Below are 16,291 nucleotides of genomic sequence, written 5' to 3' on the forward strand. Positions count from 1 at the left end.
GTCAGCCTGTTAAGCTTACCAAAAGCAAAGTTCACAACTTCTAAATCTAGGTCCAATAACTCTGAAGTTTGCAAAACCCATTTCCAAGGGTCTTTCGTCATGGTGGTTGAAAGAGTTTATTACAAATTTTGCAACTTCTATCGCCTTCCCTGGTTCGGGACAGCTACTATCAACTGCAAACCCTGGTTTGAAGCAAGTCTTCGATGCAATCTGTTCATCAAAGCTCAAGGCTTCCGGGACTTCTGCTTCTAGTTCCTAGCCACACCAAAGGATTGCGGAAGAACAACATTATGACCCTGGCTCCACGGAAAGGTGATTACCAGCACTTCCTCAATCCCCTGCTTCAATGCCATGTGGTCACCGAACCTATGCATGGTTAATCTATCAATTTCGGAGAAAAATCCCAATCAATTGCTGCTCCAACTATCAATCCATGTAAGTCCAGATATGATCCTTTGTTCCATGTGTTGAAGCCATATTTTAGCCAATGGTATGATCTAGTTTGCGTATTGTATGGTTTCCATTTGAGAAGTAATTCATCATTGTAGCTATGACTTTGCTTTAATTCCCTGAGAATCATGGTTCTAGTATTCCGTTTGGCCTTGTATTTTTAACCCTCTTGCTGGATGTTTTATGGCATATGGATCCTTCTTCCAAGTTGCCTCTTTGTCTATGGCTTTGGTCTGTCCAAGGTTAGTTTTCATTCTGCGGCAACTATAGAAAATATCTTTAATCCTTAGAGCACTCTCAACCTTGTTCGAAATATTGTCAAGCTACTTCTCCGTGTACTCAAACTGGCAAGATGCTCAAATTTGACCCCTTCACTAACACCAACTTGTTTCATGACAGTGGCTATCTCCTCATCAATAACTTGATTATGGAAGAGGTTGTCGACAATCTTAATCTCATAAGTATCAAGTTTTCTCAAAAATTAGGTTCAAAACTCTCAAAAACCTATTGTGATTAAACCTATCCTTGCTTTGTTTTATTGTTGTTTTGGCTTTATGCCTTTAATATATTGTAAAACTGTTATATCAGTGACTAATGATATCAAGCAACATAGTGGAATGAAATTTTCTTATTGGGAAATGTTCTTTTATCTTGTAGTTAAAGCAATGCTTGTATGAACCTTATATCATTTGAGTAATCAAATACAAGTTGTTTGACAAAAAAAAAAGATTATAAACATTCAAGAAGATAGAAACACCTAAACATAATCTTTAAAGTATTAGTTTGTCCAACTATAGTATTTAAGAGAACTAAAACAAAATTTTAACAAACAATTCAATATTCGAAAAGTCTTTGAACTTGACACACAGCAAGGGGGTCAGCAAGCGCATCTATCTCTTCTAGATATTCAGATCGTTGAATTGACGAGTCAACGTTCAAAAACATACAACGTGAGTACATATTAAATTAATTCTAACATACCCATTGAATTGCAACGTTTTTAATTAGTAATTAATTATTGTATTCTATTTTATTGAATGATTGTTTTTTTTTCTCCATTATATATTGTTCTAGCAAATACAAAATTAGACAGTAATTTTTGTTTTTTTTCTTAAAGAAAGTAGACAGTGACAATTTATTTTACTTGGATATTAGTATTACGGAACATTCTAATAGATAAATATAAATCATGAATTTTTGAACTTTTGAACATTCTAGGAACATTCTAAAAGATAAATATAGTAGTCCGCATAATATTTAAATGTGTGGTTGGAAAAAAAAAATATATAGTAGTCCGCATAATATTTAAGCTAATTTATGAGCTTTTAAAAAAACTCATTTTTAGTTCATAGTTGAGGTTCGATTGGTTTATTCTCCCATTTGTATTAAAAATACATTTGTTCTAACAAACCTAAGTAGTTTCTTAACCTCTATAACGTAATATTGATACAGTGTAGCCAATGAAATTTTTTGTTAATTTTAAAAATGATCTACATATCGAAATATTTTTGAGATGAAAGTTAGAAATTTCCTGTTAGTTTCCTCTGTCTAGAAGTTTATACTAGTGGTCTAGTGCGATCGGTTGCAACTCCACAAAAAAGATAGTGCTAGTGTTAAAATATTATCTATTTATTTTGGCCAAATTAACAATAATTACCGCTAAGATCACTATTTTTTTTTTCGTCTCAATGATTCCAATATATTATAACGGTTAAGTTTGACACAATACAAAAGGGAACAAGACAATCGTAAACAAGGAGCCAAAGTTGCTAGAATGACCTTAGGTCCGATAGAAAAACACCTTGTAACCAGAAAAGGTAGCCTTGAGCTACATATGATTGTGGTCGTTCATCCCTTATGACACTCTTTGCTATCAAAAAAGTTCCAAAGTTGGCTTTTCTTTGTTCTACTACTACCCTCCAATCTGGTAAGTGGGATAAGGATTGATGGAGTATCTCCGACTGTGATTTGAAGTTTGGCCAAGCTGGTGGCCTGATGATAGCACCAACCAAAGCCTTAGTCTCCAACGCAAAAACCACTCTGGGTATATGTAAGCTTTTCATGCTCTCCATTGCCCATAAACTAGTTTGCAGTTCCGCTTCCTCTTTAGAATCAATATTCGCAAAGAACGATCTGCTATGAATTAAAACTGTACCTTCATGATTTCTCAGAACCCAGGAAGCCCCACTGATGGCTTTCTCTTTATCCCAAACAGCGGCCACATTACATTTTAACCACGGCTTGGTTGGTGGTCTCCAATTCCGAGAATGTTCTGGGTTCTCATGATCTACTAAGCGTTCTTCTTTCTGTTCAATCTCCTGTGCTTGAAACCATTCCTCTGTATCAGTACAAATCTTCCTTACCATATCTCCAATGAGGAAGACTCTCCCTTCAAATACCAAATTGTTCCTGTTTTTCCATAGTGACCATAGGATCCAAGGAAGGGATCTTCTGATCTCTAAGGGGAATTTAGAGTTCTTTCCCACTGACAGGACCAAGTGGAGATTCTGATAAATTGAAGCTTTATCAAAACCATTTTCTGGTAGCGGGATCCCAGCCACAACCCAAACATGTCTAGCAAAGGAACACTCAAAGAGCAAATGGTTTATAGTTTCACCTTCCATCCCACAAGTAGAACATTTGTTATCTAAATTCATTCCCCTTGAATTTAATCTTTCTGCCACTGCTAAAGCACCGCTTGCAGCCCTCCATATGAAAAGCTCCACTTTTTTTGAATTTCCAGGTCATAAAATCAGGGGAATCGAACACCGGTTTGGACTTTTTGATCAGGTACACATCTCTTTGGAAAAAATGTTCTTCTAGCCTCTCCAGACACCAAACTCTGGTTGCTGGGTCTATAAGCTCATTGACTGAAAGTTCCAGGTCGATGAGAATGTTTTTCATGAGTGGAGCTCGCATCTCACCGTCTTCCAACCAAGGAGAGGTCCAAACTTTCAAGGACTTACCATTGCCTACTCGTTGTTTTAAACCTTTTTGAAGCAAATTTCTCCCATGAAGAATGCTCCTCCATGCATACGAAGGTCTCCTACCACAGCACGAGGACATGAAAAGTTGATCCGGGTAGTACCGACTCTTCATGAATTGTGAGAATAATGATTCCGGTGTTTGTAAGAGCCTCCAAGCTTGCTTTACTAATAGAGCTTGATTGAAAAGCTCAATATCTTTGAATCCTAAACCCCCTTGATTATTTGCCAGATATAATCTATCCCAAGATATCCAATGTATTTTCCTATGGTTTTCAACTACACTCCACCAGAAGGAGGCCATAACACTTGATAAGGAGTCACATGTACCCTTTGGCAATTTGAAGCAAGACATTGCAAACACTGGCATTTCCATTGCAACCGTTTTAAGGAGGATCTCCTTCCCTCCCATGGAGAGTGATCTAGCAAACCATCCTGAGAGCCTGTTTTGAGCCGAACATTTAGGTATTCTAGCATTTCAGACTTTGAACCAATGAAACAATCTGGTAGACCCAGGTATGTACCCGTTCGCCCTTCATTTTCTATACCTAGGATGTCTTTTAGACGCCCCTTTAACCCTTCCTCCACTTTGGAACCAAAGGTAACCGACGATTTCTCCAGATTGATGGCTTGACCCGTTGCTTCTCTATATATCCTCAAGATGTCCTTTATAACCTTACATTGAGTCTCTTCAGCCTTGCAAACAAATAAAGTATCGTCGGCAAACAGAAGATGATGGATTGAGGGTCCATCCTCAGCAAATCGAACACCATTCAAAGATCCAAGCTGTTCTGCCTTAGTTAGTAAATGTGTAAGACCTTCTGTGCATAAGATAAAGAGAAATGGCGAGAGAGGATCGCCTTGTCTGAGCCCGCGGTGTGGTACTATCAAACCGTGTGGTTGGCCATTTATGAGTACCGTGAAGGTTACACTTGTAACACATTTCATCACCAAATCGACCCAAAGAGGATTAAACCCCAAGGCTAATAGCAAGTAATGCAGATAGCTCCATTCTACCCTGTCAAAGGTCTTGGACATATCCGTTTTTATAGCTAGAAAACCTTTCGAAATAGCTTCATGAGTTCTCAATCCATGCACCACTTCATGGGCTATGGTGATGTTGTCCAAAATTAATCTATCCTCCACAAAAGCCAACTGCATTGGGGATACTAACTCAGGGAGCAGCGGTTGCAATCTTGAGACCAGAATGTTGGAGATGACCTTATACACCACCGAGCATAAACTGATAGGCCTTAAATCTGACATTAAAACTGAGCCAGTCTTCTTAGGAATTAGATTTAACTGAGTGAAGTTCCATTCCTCTTGGAATTCACCACCCTCAAAGAAACTTAGGACTTCCTGCGTAAGTTGATTCCCCACAATGTCCCAATATTGCTGAAATAAGAGGCCTGTCATCCCGTCCGCCCCCGGAGCACTCGTCGGATTAATAGAGAATACAAACGATTGTACCTCTTCTTTTGTTACCTTGGCCATTAACAATTCATTCATTCGTCCATTTACTATGGGCATAAAACCTTTAAAGAGCTCCGATGGATCATTTAGGTACGACGAGGTGAAAAGTTTTTGAAAGTAAGAAGCTTCTATCTCCCCTTTTGAGGCTTCTACTCGGTGTATGATCCCCTTTTCATCCTTTAACGCTTCTAATCCATTTTTAGCTCTATCTGCTTTAACTGATGCGTGAAAGAATTTTGTGTTCTTATCTCCAGAATTATGCCATTTCTTTCTGCTTTTCTGAAGCCAAAAACTTTCTTCTTCTTTGTGAGCCAACACCATTTGTCTCTGAAGATAAGCCATTCTGGGAAAGGAGGGATAAATAGAGGCATGTTCAAACTCAATGTCCTTCTGGATACAGTTGATCTTTTCTTTGGCATTTGTCTCATTTACTCTCTTCCATTTGCTTAAAATACTTCTGCATCTTCTGAGTCGTTGTGAAACTGACTGCCCAAAGGTAGAGCTTGAAGCTTCCCATGCCTGACGAATCGATTCCAATACCAGAGGCTGATTTAGCATACTTTTATCGAATCTGAAAAACCCTTTATAAGTTTCTTGGGATGAGAACAGATTTAGGAGAATTGGTCTATGATCTGACCCTTTCTTTTCTAAAAAAAGTTGATTTGCTGCTGGGATACTTCGAACCAAGCTTTATTCCCAAAGCTTCTATCCAATTTACACTGAATCCAAAGATTGCCTCTTCTACCTCCCCACGTAAAGCTGTTCCCAAAACCTGGATGTTCTAACATACCACAAGCCTTACTTATATTAGCGAAATCAATGAAAGATATTTCATTCCTAAGAGGTCCTCCCAGCTTTTCTCCATTTTGTAGCATCTCGTTGAAATCACCTACCATACTCCAGATTTCTTTTCTTTGGATACCGATTCTAGTAATCTTTTCCCAAACTAAGTGACGAAGCTCGGTTCTTGGGTTTCCATATATACATGTCACAAAAAACCTTCCGTTCCCAAAGATTACACCAATATCCACAACATTCTTATCCACAGACAAGAACTCCAACGTGATGCTTTTTTTCCAAAAGACTGCCAAGCCACCACATCTACCAACTGGTTCTACCGTATATACACGATCATAACCTAACCAAACCTGGATATCTACAATCACATTCCTTACATTCATTGTTTCCATGAGGAACAAAATCTCAGGGAAATGTTTTTTACGCATTTCCATGAGACGTTGAACTGTCAATTCTTGAGGCCGCCCCAAACCTTGACAGTTCCAACTCAAAATGCTCATCAGATACTGGACGGTCCCTCATTTGGTACCACCACTTTTTTCCTGCGCCTAACAGTATTTTGACCTTCTGAAGTACTCATTAGACCTTTCCTCTTAGCATTTCCACCCACTGATGATCCACGGCTAAGAACTGTCCCTTCCAATACTTCCATACCAGCACCAGATACTTGAGGATTTGACTTTGGCTTTCTGCGACTTACATATGGGCGATTTCTTCCCTTCCCTTTCACAATCTTAGTCCCGGAAGAGCTGGCTTCATTAAAGCCAACTGCATAAGCCGTTGGACCAGACTGGAAATCTGAGAAAGAGTAATCATAGTCTACCCTTTCTTTGGGAAACATTCTGTTCCTTTCTGAGTTGATCGCTCATGCCATTAATTTCTCAGCACCACTTAACAATTGGGGAGCATAAGTGGCGACTTCCACATTATCGAAACCAAAAATTGGGCCTTTTCCTCTAGAATAATCCGAGGAAAGAAAGGGGGCAGGCTCCAATCTTAGTATTGTTTTTTGGACCATCGGATCCTTTTCTACTTCTGCTACCGAGTTTCTAACTTTCTCTATTTTCAGGTCTTTGTCATCTTCTTTAGCTAACCTCAGGTATTGCCTCATACCTTCCAGTACATCTGGAGCAATTATTGGCCTTCCTAACAGAGGACGAATACCAACCTGGTCTTCTCTGAGAACACCGTAGAGGTGATCATCTTCTTTTAAAACCAGATCAGGTTTAACCTTTTCCATCTGACGACCCATCTTTTTATCGATGATCAGCTCTTCACGCAATTTGAGGACCAGAGGACATTCTTCATCCAGATGAGTGAGTCTTTGGCATCTGAAGCAACGCTTTTGTACTCTCTCATAGAAGAAATTTACTGTTGTGGAAGACCCATTGGGCAGATTTATGACTTTAGATCTCCTAAGCGGCTTTGAGACATCAAATCGGACCTTAACTCTCACAACGTCCTTATTCTGTGACTGCGTAGGGTCAAAAACCACCTCGAGAACTTGATTCACTAGTTCACCTAGCAGGGTGATAGCCTCCTACGTATAATAGTTAATAGGAATGTTCTTTATCCGAACCCAGAGGTGAACGAATTGGAGTGAGTCAGGAGACGGTGAATCCGACCATCTTTCCATTACCAGGACCCATTGGTCATAAGTTTGGAACCCTTTGTCCAAAACCTCTAGCAAATCATGTTCAAATTTGAAGATGAACTGTAAACGCTCCCTTGTTAGAGCCACCCCTCTGACTCTTCCTATTTTTTGCCACTTTCTTGGCATATTGAAAATCAAACTCGACATACTCTGACAAGATGGATTCAGAAGTCTACCAACTAGACTCAGCACATTCTGATCTCCTGAGCTGAATTGAGGTAGATCTGGCATATCGAACGACACATCGATTTCCTCCAGAGACATCGCCGTCATCGCTTTATCCATTGCCGATGACATGATGAATTGCGAATCGTAACCCTTCTCTTATAGATACCACGAAATATAGGCCCTCCTTAATTAACCTTAAAATGACTCAGTAGACCGAGAATATCAGATCTCAGCTCTAGAAGTTTTTTAGAGCTGATAAGAAAGAACCCTAGCCACCACGAAGAAAGAACTCCAAATACTGACTAAGGATGAAAGCGGTGAAATTAGACCAAAGGAAAAATGTTTTTCCGGTCAAATCTGTATATTTTATAGAAATAGAAAACTCTATCAGAAAAAAGGTTTGTAAGCCCAAAATAGGGAATCGACTCCCACTTTCCACCTACAACTAATATTATCATTATGATTATGTCGATAAGATCACTACTAGTAAGCCTGAAATTGTATTAATGTTAAAACAAATTAAAATAATAATAAAAAAACTTTTGATTTTCCTTTGGTCAACTCAACATTACTCTCTTGCGTATTCTAGACTATAAAAATTAATCAACATCGCAACAGTTCAATTGCTCATCAAAATAAACTTATTCCGATGCCTGTTATAAGTAGCTGTTTACGAATTTGTTTTGTAGGCTCACTTTATCCTGTTTGTAAGATTTCTTGGTTTTGGAGTAATTAGTTTTAATCCAAAAAAGGAATGAAGAACTAACATTTTAATAAACTCGTCTAATCCTACTAGTCTACTAGAACAAACAGAATCGTATTCTACTATTCTAGATTATAGATAACTTTGACTTTACTTATGACTTTTCAAATGGCACTTCGAAGCAATTTAGTTTAGAGAAATGGGGGTGGCTTATTATTAAATTACTCGTGACTTTTTGTTTAGTACTACTGGCGTATATGATTCGAACACCGCTAGTTTAGCATTTTATAGCACTTCCATTTCCCATCGCATATGTTCTTCTAGAACGCATCGAGTATCAATGATATCAATAGTATTGATGCTTAACCAAGACTTAATCTATAATGTTTTAAGTTTTAAATATAACCAATTTTTTTTTAAAATTATATTGCGTCTACAAAAAATAATAATAAAGAAACCTAAATATTGAATAAATAGGAATGATTTTTCATAGGAATTGTAGGAAACTTTTTTTTGTTAAAGATATTCAATTTATAAAATATAATGTTCAATGGGCTATTTTCGGAGTAGGCCCATACAAAAATCCTAAGGGATCTAACTCATTTACATCTAACCGAATTAAACCGATGGAAAACAAAACCGGTCGGGTTCACGTGCCAGACTAACCCAGGGACCGTGAAACCCTAATCTACAAACGAAAAACTCGTTTGCAGCCGCCGTCCACATATGCGGATGCTCAACCGGAACAGGACCTCCGGTGAGCCTGGACGACGGTAACCGAACAGAGATAGTGATCCAAGATCCGATGCCATCCCGCCACCGTAGAACCGTTTTGAGAAGGAGGAAGAGATCCGATCTGTCCTTTGTCGTGGAGGTTTTCATGCTCAGTCGTGAGAGAGAGAGAGGCAGCAGGGAGTAGATAAGAAGACCTTCGACGGTGGCTTAGCTTCGCCGGATCGGAGACTACCTCCCCTATCATAACCGATCCCGTGAAACCTCCAGAATCTCCGGTCTCCCGATCTATCTACCTTCTTCTCTCGTTCCTCGCCATAAATCTCCCTCTTCCACTCCGCGTAGCAACGCCTCTGGTAGAGCTCTTACCATCAACATCTCGCAGATTCTTCTCCTCTCTACTGCTCCCTTGATTTCGTCCAACAGCTTCGCCGGGAAGATGCAATGAGTCGCGAATGAAGAACCATGGACCGAGGGATCCTCACCATCAGCAGAATCGATAGAGAACCCGACGTCGGTGCACGTGATTGTGATCCGAAGAAGAAGAGTTTGAGAGAGAAAAAATCCACATGTAGGAAAGTTTCAGAGATGTTTCATCAATTTGCTAAACAATCAAAAGAAAACAATTACAAAGACTATACAAAAAAAGGTCAGACCACACAATTAGATTCGCAATTCGTAATTGTTGAAAACATCAAACAGTCACACACTCACCAGTTTATCAAAAGTATCAATATCTCTTCTTTTTTTTTGAATGAAACGTATAATTTAGAAATCACATGTTCACATGTATCCAAGAAAAAAAAGAAAGAAAAAACAATAAGATTTTGTTTGTCGTCTAACACATATACACACATAACTAGATTAAAATCCAAACTATAACAAGACGAAAATATAAATCAATTAAACTCTTAAGCTCTTGTTATTAGTCTTATTAATTTCATTTATAACATATTTATATTGTCAAATGTGTTGAAAAAAGGGTGTGACGTACCTAAGTTTCAAATCTCACCTAATATAAACACAAAACCTCTTCCTATAAAAAGTTTATCAAATTTGTATCCCATTTCAGTACACATTCACATAGTCAAACTCGGCTGCCGAAACTTTCCCGGCAAATTCCTCAAACTAACAAATTTATGTAATATGACTCTTTTACCCTTACTCATTCTTTTCTTCGTCCTCACCTCGATACCCTTCTCAGTCTTTGCCCAAACCAACGAACGGTCAACGCTCCTGAACCTGAAACGCGTTCTCGGCGACCCACCGTCTCTCCGGCTATGGAACGACACATCTTCACCGTGCAATTGGCCGATGATCAACTGCATCGGCGGAAACGTCACCGAGATCAACTTCCAGAACCAGAACTTCACCGGGACAGTTCCGACGATGATTTGCGATTTCCCGAATCTCCGATTCCTTGATTTGTCTTTTAATCTCTTCGCCGGGGAGTTTCCGACGGTTCTTTACAACTGCACGAAACTTACGTATCTCGATCTCTCTCAGAACTACTTCAACGGCTCACTCCCCGACGACATCAACCGTCTCTCACCGGAACTCGAGTATCTCGACTTAGCGGCTAACGGATTCGCCGGGGATATCCCGAAGAACATCGGACAGATCTCGAAGCTCAAGGTTTTAAACCTCTACATGAGCGAATACGACGGCACGTTTCCGTCGGAGATCGGTGACTTGTCGGAGCTCGAAGAGCTTCGGTTGGCGTTGAACGATAAGTTTACACCGGCGAAGCTTCCGACGGAGTTTGGGAAACTGAAGAAAATCAGGTACATGTGGCTGTCGGAGATGAATCTGATCGGAGAAATCTCAGCCGTTGGTTTCGAAAACATGACGGATCTTATTCACGTTGACTTATCGGTCAATAATTTAACGGGTCGGATCCCAGATGGTTTATTCGGGTTGAAGAATCTCACTGAGCTTTATCTCTACGCTAATGATCTAACCGGAGAGATCCCCAAATCTATCTCGGCGGTTAACATGGTAACGCTTGATCTCTCTGCTAATAATTTAACCGGTTCGATTCCCATATCAATCGGGAATCTAAAGAAGTTAGAGGTTTTGAACTTGTTTTACAACAAGTTAACCGGAGAAATCCCGCCGGTTATCGGTAAATTACCGAAATTAAAGAACTTGATGATCTTCGGCAACAAGTTAACCGGAGAAATACCGGCGGATATTGGGTTTAATTCGAAGCTGGAGCGGTTCGAAGTTTCGGATAATCAGTTAACCGGGAAGTTACCGGTGAATTTGTGTAAAGGAGGTAAGCTTCTAGGTGTGGTTGTGTATACGAACAATCTCACCGGAGAAATCCCGGAGTCGCTCGGAGACTGTGAGACGCTCTTGACGGTTCAGTTACAGAACAATGGCTTCTCCGGTGAGTTTCCTTCTAGTATCTGGACAGCTTCAAGTATGCATAGTTTACAGGTGAGTAACAACTCATTCACCGGAAAGTTACCAGAGAGTGTTGCTTGGAACATGTCGAGGATCGAGATCGAAAACAATCGATTCTCCGGTGAGATTCCTCGGAAAATGGGAACTTGGTCTTCTCTAGTCGAGTTTAACGCGGGAAACAATCAGTTTTCCGGTGAGATTCCGAAGGAGTTGACTGCTTTATCGAATCTGATATCGTTATATCTCGATGAGAATGATCTCTCCGGTGAATTACCGGATGATATCATCTCATGGAAGTCTTTGGTAACGCTAAGTCTATCCAAGAACAACCTTTCCGGGGGGATTCCTAAAGGTTTAGCATCGTTGCCGCGGTTGCTGAATCTTGATCTATCGGAGAATCAACTCTCCGGTGGAATCCCGCCTGAGATCGGGAATATGAAGCTGACGATACTTGATTTGTCATCTAATAGGCTCACCGGGGAGATTCCAGACCAATATGATAACCTTGCTTACGAGAGAAGTTTCTTAAACAACTCCAATCTCTGTGCAGACAACCCGGTAGTTAACTTACCGGATTGTCGGAAAGTTCTCGGGAAGTCGAAAGGGCTGCCGGGGAATATCCTATCGATGATTCTTGTAATCGCGGCTCTGCTTTTCGCAATGACTCTGTTTGTTACGTTCTTTGTGATTCGGGACTACACTAGGAAACAAAGATCGAAGCGGAGAGGTTTAGAGACGTGGAAACTGACTTCGTTTCATAGAGTAGACTTTGCTGAATCTGACATCTTGTCGAATCTGATGGAACATAATGTGATCGGGAGTGGTGGATCGGGTAAAGTTTACAAGATATTCGTCGAAAGCTCGGGACAATGCGTGGCGGTGAAGAGGATATGGGACAGCAAGAAACTAGACCAGAAACTTGAGAAAGAGTTTATCGCTGAAGTTGAGATTCTAGGAACGATCAGGCACGCGAATATAGTGAAACTACTGTGTTGTATCTCGAGGGAGGATTCCAAGCTTCTAGTGTATGAGTATCTCGAGAAACGCAGTCTGGATCAATGGCTACATGGCAAGAAGAAGAGAGGTGTCATTGATGCTAATAACCTAAATTGGTCACAGCGGTTGAATATCGCCGTTGGAGCAGCTCAAGGACTTTGCTATATGCATCATGATTGCACTCCCGCGATCATACATAGAGATGTCAAGTCAAGCAACATCTTGCTTGATTCTGATTTCAACGCCAAGATTGCAGATTTTGGGTTGGCGAAACTGTTGATTAAGCAAAACCAAGAACCTCATACCATGTCAGCTGTTGCTGGATCATTCGGTTACATTGCTCCAGGTATTGTCTCAACACTAATTGATTATAAGTGGAGTGGTTCATGTCCTTGAATATATTTGATCAACTCATTTATATATATATATATATATATCATTGTGCGATCTCTAACATTCTGTGTGTTGCAGAATACGCATATACATCAAAGGTGGATGAGAAGATAGATGTGTACAGCTTTGGGGTGGTTTTGCTAGAGCTGGTGACTGGAAGAGAAGGAAACAACGGAGATGAACACACAAACTTAGCAGACTGGTCATGGAGACATTACCAATCTGGGAAACCGACCGCAGAGGCGTTTGATGAGGACATCAAAGAAGCTTCAACGACAGAGGCGATGACAACAGTTTTCAAGCTAGGTCTCATGTGTACTAACACATTGCCTAGTCACAGACCTTCTATGAAAGAGATCTTGTATGTTCTTCGCCAACAAGGAGCTGACGCGACAAAAAAGACTGCGACAGAGGCACAGGAGGCACCTCTGCTTGTTAGTTTATCAGGTCGAAGGACAAGTAAAAGGGTACAAGATGAAGATTTAGGTTTTGTATAATCAATATTTACAACTTTGGTGGTTGTGTGTTTAGAAATGTAGGGATATAGAGAATGTAGAAATGTGTTCAGAAATTGTAAACTAAATGAAGTTTAAAGTTAAAGAGTAAAATAATAACTAGCATCTTGTAACTGAGCCTTTACAATTTTGCTATTCCTTGTAGTAATAATAGCACTCTTTATTTCGAATCAAAGGCAAAACATGCATACAGAAACAGAGAAAGATAAGAGTGATTGATTTGAGTTACAAACAATAAGAATGAGAAATTTATTTAGAGTCTTGCTGAGCTTTCTTGAACTGAGCCTCGGTGTTTTTCCTTGCGCCGTGTAGAATGGTTTTGTCAGCAGTTATGAAGAACGCAGCGATGGAGGCTGTTCCGATTGATCACAAAGATTGAAATCAGGAACCAGAATTAAAAAAAATAACACAAAAGGTAATGGAGAAATAAAACTCCCCACACTCATCAGTGCTTCTACAAACAATGTATTGAAAAGAAGAGTTATGAGAGAGCTAAAAACCTGAAGAAACAATGAGTGCTTGAGCAGTGTAGTTGAGGTTAGCCTTAGCCCATGGGATCATTCGAACCGCAGCTAACTGTTAAGCAAAACAAAGACGAGCTCAAGGTTTTACACACTTACATTACCAAGAATCTGACTCTCTCTACTTGGTGACTCTAAATTCTAAAATCAAGCATTGTTCCAAAAAGATTAAAAAAGGGAGACAAAACTCTAAACTTTGTCCAAAGCATCAACAAGACAAGATACTGAAAACACAGAACACTAAAATCATGTCATAAACTCGGAACATTGAAATGACTAAATATATTTTTTTTTTTGTATTGATAGAATAAATCTGGGAGATGAAATGATTACTGTGGGGATTGCACTGGCGACGGCAGCGACGGCGGCTGCTTTAGCTCCGGCAATAGCTCCGGCTGTAGCATAAATTGAATTTTTTTTTTTTTAATCATTAATTTAAAAGGAAGGATTTTTAGAAAAGGAGAAAGAGAGAGACCTTGTTTGGACGATTCGGCGCGGCGGATCTTATCGATCTCGTCGGGAGAAGCTATGAGGAAGAGATTCTGCTGGCTCCGGTTAACCATTTTCCGACCGGTTTGTTTGATCTTTCAATTTGATTGAGAGACAAAGAGAAAGAGACGGGTCGCGATTTGGTATTTGCTTTACTCTTTTTAAAAGTTCGGATGAGAATTAAATAATTATAAGGAACGCTGGGTTTTCAATAAGTTAGCCAAAATTGAAATATGGAATGAGAATTAAATAGGAACCTTTCGCCAAAATTGAAAACAAATTCTTAGTCAACGAATACTAAGTATTTTGAATAATTTTCGATAGTAAAATGCTTACGTGACAAGTCTATCATTTTTTTTTTTGAGTTACTGTCAAATATATTTAGTTATACAATTCTTATATCTATTATCTAGAAACCAAAGACAAAAGATTTTAATGAAAAGCATACAAAACTTAATATATTCGAATTTCTAAATATTGTAGCATATGTATAAGGATTTTTTTTTAAAACGTCTATGATTAAATTTTTACAATAAAAATTGTTCTGAAACATGAGAAGCAGCGCATATATTAAAAAAGCAGAGCACAAAATAGGAGATTAAACTTCATAAAGATTAAACTGAAAACAGCATAATAAAGATTATGTTTCAAAAAAATTAATTTAAAGTTTATTCTTTTCTAGATTAATAAACATTTGATTTTTTTTTTCTGAAAAAATAACTTTTATTGTACTGAAGATTGATTTTCAAAGTTTGTCCTTCACATGATCGTGACATGTGGCAAATCTATTAATAAGACGTTGACAAATTGCCGAAATCTAATTGATAAATCTGACATATGTCATAATCATATTAACAACTAACTTTGAAAACAACTTCTATATAATTTTGATTAGTCAATAGGCTTGCAACTATAAACCAATTGACAATTAGTAAATTAACCCATATCAACTTATATAATAGTTAACATTCTTGTCCAATTTCTGATGTGGAATATTTGTAATTTTTGATACGTTCTCTCAAAATGATGACATTTGTAGCCATATATATTGTTATTTTCATACAAAGATCAGGTGTATTAAATTTGGGTCATACTGATTGTGGATCAAACTGCAGAATATATGTCCGGAATCTAATAAAATAGTAAACTATGGTAAAGTATTTATGAATTTTAACCTTAGTTCAGTTCCTGTTTGGGTTTTTTTTTTGGCCCACTTTAGATAATTCTATGGAAGCTATTTTAAAATTTGATTACTGATTGTGGATCAAACTGCACAATATATATCGGAATCTAATAAAATAGTAAACTATGGTAAAGTATATATGAATTTTAACCTTAGTTCAGTTCCTGTTTGGGTATTTTTTGGCCCACTTCCGATAATTCATAATTCTATGGAAGCTATTTTAAAATTTGATTAAAAATCCCTTGTCAACTATTGTGACTGATTTTACTCAATTTTACGTTCTGATAATAAATTGTTGATTAGCTGCCAATTTATCGACAAACCATTACCTCTCATGTGACATATGCTTCTTAGCTAGTGCCTCAAAGCTCTTTTGGATCATTTGTGGATGTTTATTGCATTGGGGATTGCCTTTCTTTTGCTTCTGTTTTAGAACTTGGATCCTTGTATCCTTCTCCTTGTACTTGGTTTTATAAGATTGAATCAAGTGGTTGACAAAAAAAAAGATTAGCTGCCGACTAATTTTCACTATTTCAATAATGACAAAAACCCTACACTTTACCTTGCAAGTCTACTGATTGTTTTTTTTTTTTTTTTTTGGTTTTAAGCTTATCACCACTGCCCAAACGGAGACAAACTCATTCGGAAACTTCGGAACAAAAACAATAATTACAATAAAACATACTTTCAAGGGGTTGCGTTCATTTTTATACTTGACAATCAGAGTTCTTCCTAGTTGTATATGTATCCTTAGCTTCTATTCTCTATAGCAGTACGACTTAGGAAGTGCAACAAACGAAAAGAAGCATTTGCATCATATAAC

At 38.6% G+C, this 16,291-nt stretch overlaps 2 protein-coding genes across 2 annotated transcripts; one reads left to right on the forward strand and one right to left on the reverse strand.

The window, feature by feature from the left end:
* On the forward strand, positions 10,002 to 13,392 carry LOC104736618 (receptor-like protein kinase 5). Its single transcript, XM_010456632.2, has 2 exons — positions 10,002 to 12,713; positions 12,839 to 13,392. The coding sequence occupies exons 1-2, from the start codon at positions 10,109 to 10,111 to the stop codon at positions 13,255 to 13,257; spliced, it is 3,024 nt and encodes a 1,007-aa protein (XP_010454934.1). The 5' UTR covers positions 10,002 to 10,108; the 3' UTR covers positions 13,258 to 13,392.
* Positions 13,344 to 14,496, reverse strand: LOC104736617 (early nodulin-93-like). Its single transcript, XM_010456631.2, has 4 exons — positions 14,272 to 14,496; positions 14,130 to 14,191; positions 13,776 to 13,851; positions 13,344 to 13,628 (listed from the first exon to the last, which is right to left on the reverse strand). The coding sequence occupies exons 1-4, from the start codon at positions 14,357 to 14,359 to the stop codon at positions 13,525 to 13,527; spliced, it is 330 nt and encodes a 109-aa protein (XP_010454933.1). The 5' UTR covers positions 14,360 to 14,496; the 3' UTR covers positions 13,344 to 13,524.

Source organism: Camelina sativa, chromosome 13, assembly GCF_000633955.1.
Source record: "Camelina sativa cultivar DH55 chromosome 13, Cs, whole genome shotgun sequence".
Lineage (NCBI taxonomy): Eukaryota > Viridiplantae > Streptophyta > Magnoliopsida > Brassicales > Brassicaceae > Camelina > Camelina sativa.

Coding starts and splice junctions, on each gene's coding strand:
- LOC104736617 (XM_010456631.2), bottom strand. CDS start 14,359: ATGGTTAACCGGAGCCAGCAGAATCTCTTCCTCATAGCTTCTCCCGAC. Junction 14,192..14,271: donor CGCCGAATCGTCCAAACAAG/GTCTCTCTCTTT, acceptor TTTATGCTACAG/CCGGAGCTATTGCCGGAGCT. Junction 13,629..13,775: donor AGCACTCATTGTTTCTTCAG/GTTTTTAGCTCT, acceptor CAATCGGAACAG/CCTCCATCGCTGCGTTCTTC.
- LOC104736618 (XM_010456632.2), top strand. CDS start 10,109: ATGACTCTTTTACCCTTACTCATTCTTTTCTTCGTCCTCACCTCGATA. Junction 12,714..12,838: donor ATTCGGTTACATTGCTCCAG/GTATTGTCTCAA, acceptor TGTGTGTTGCAG/AATACGCATATACATCAAAG.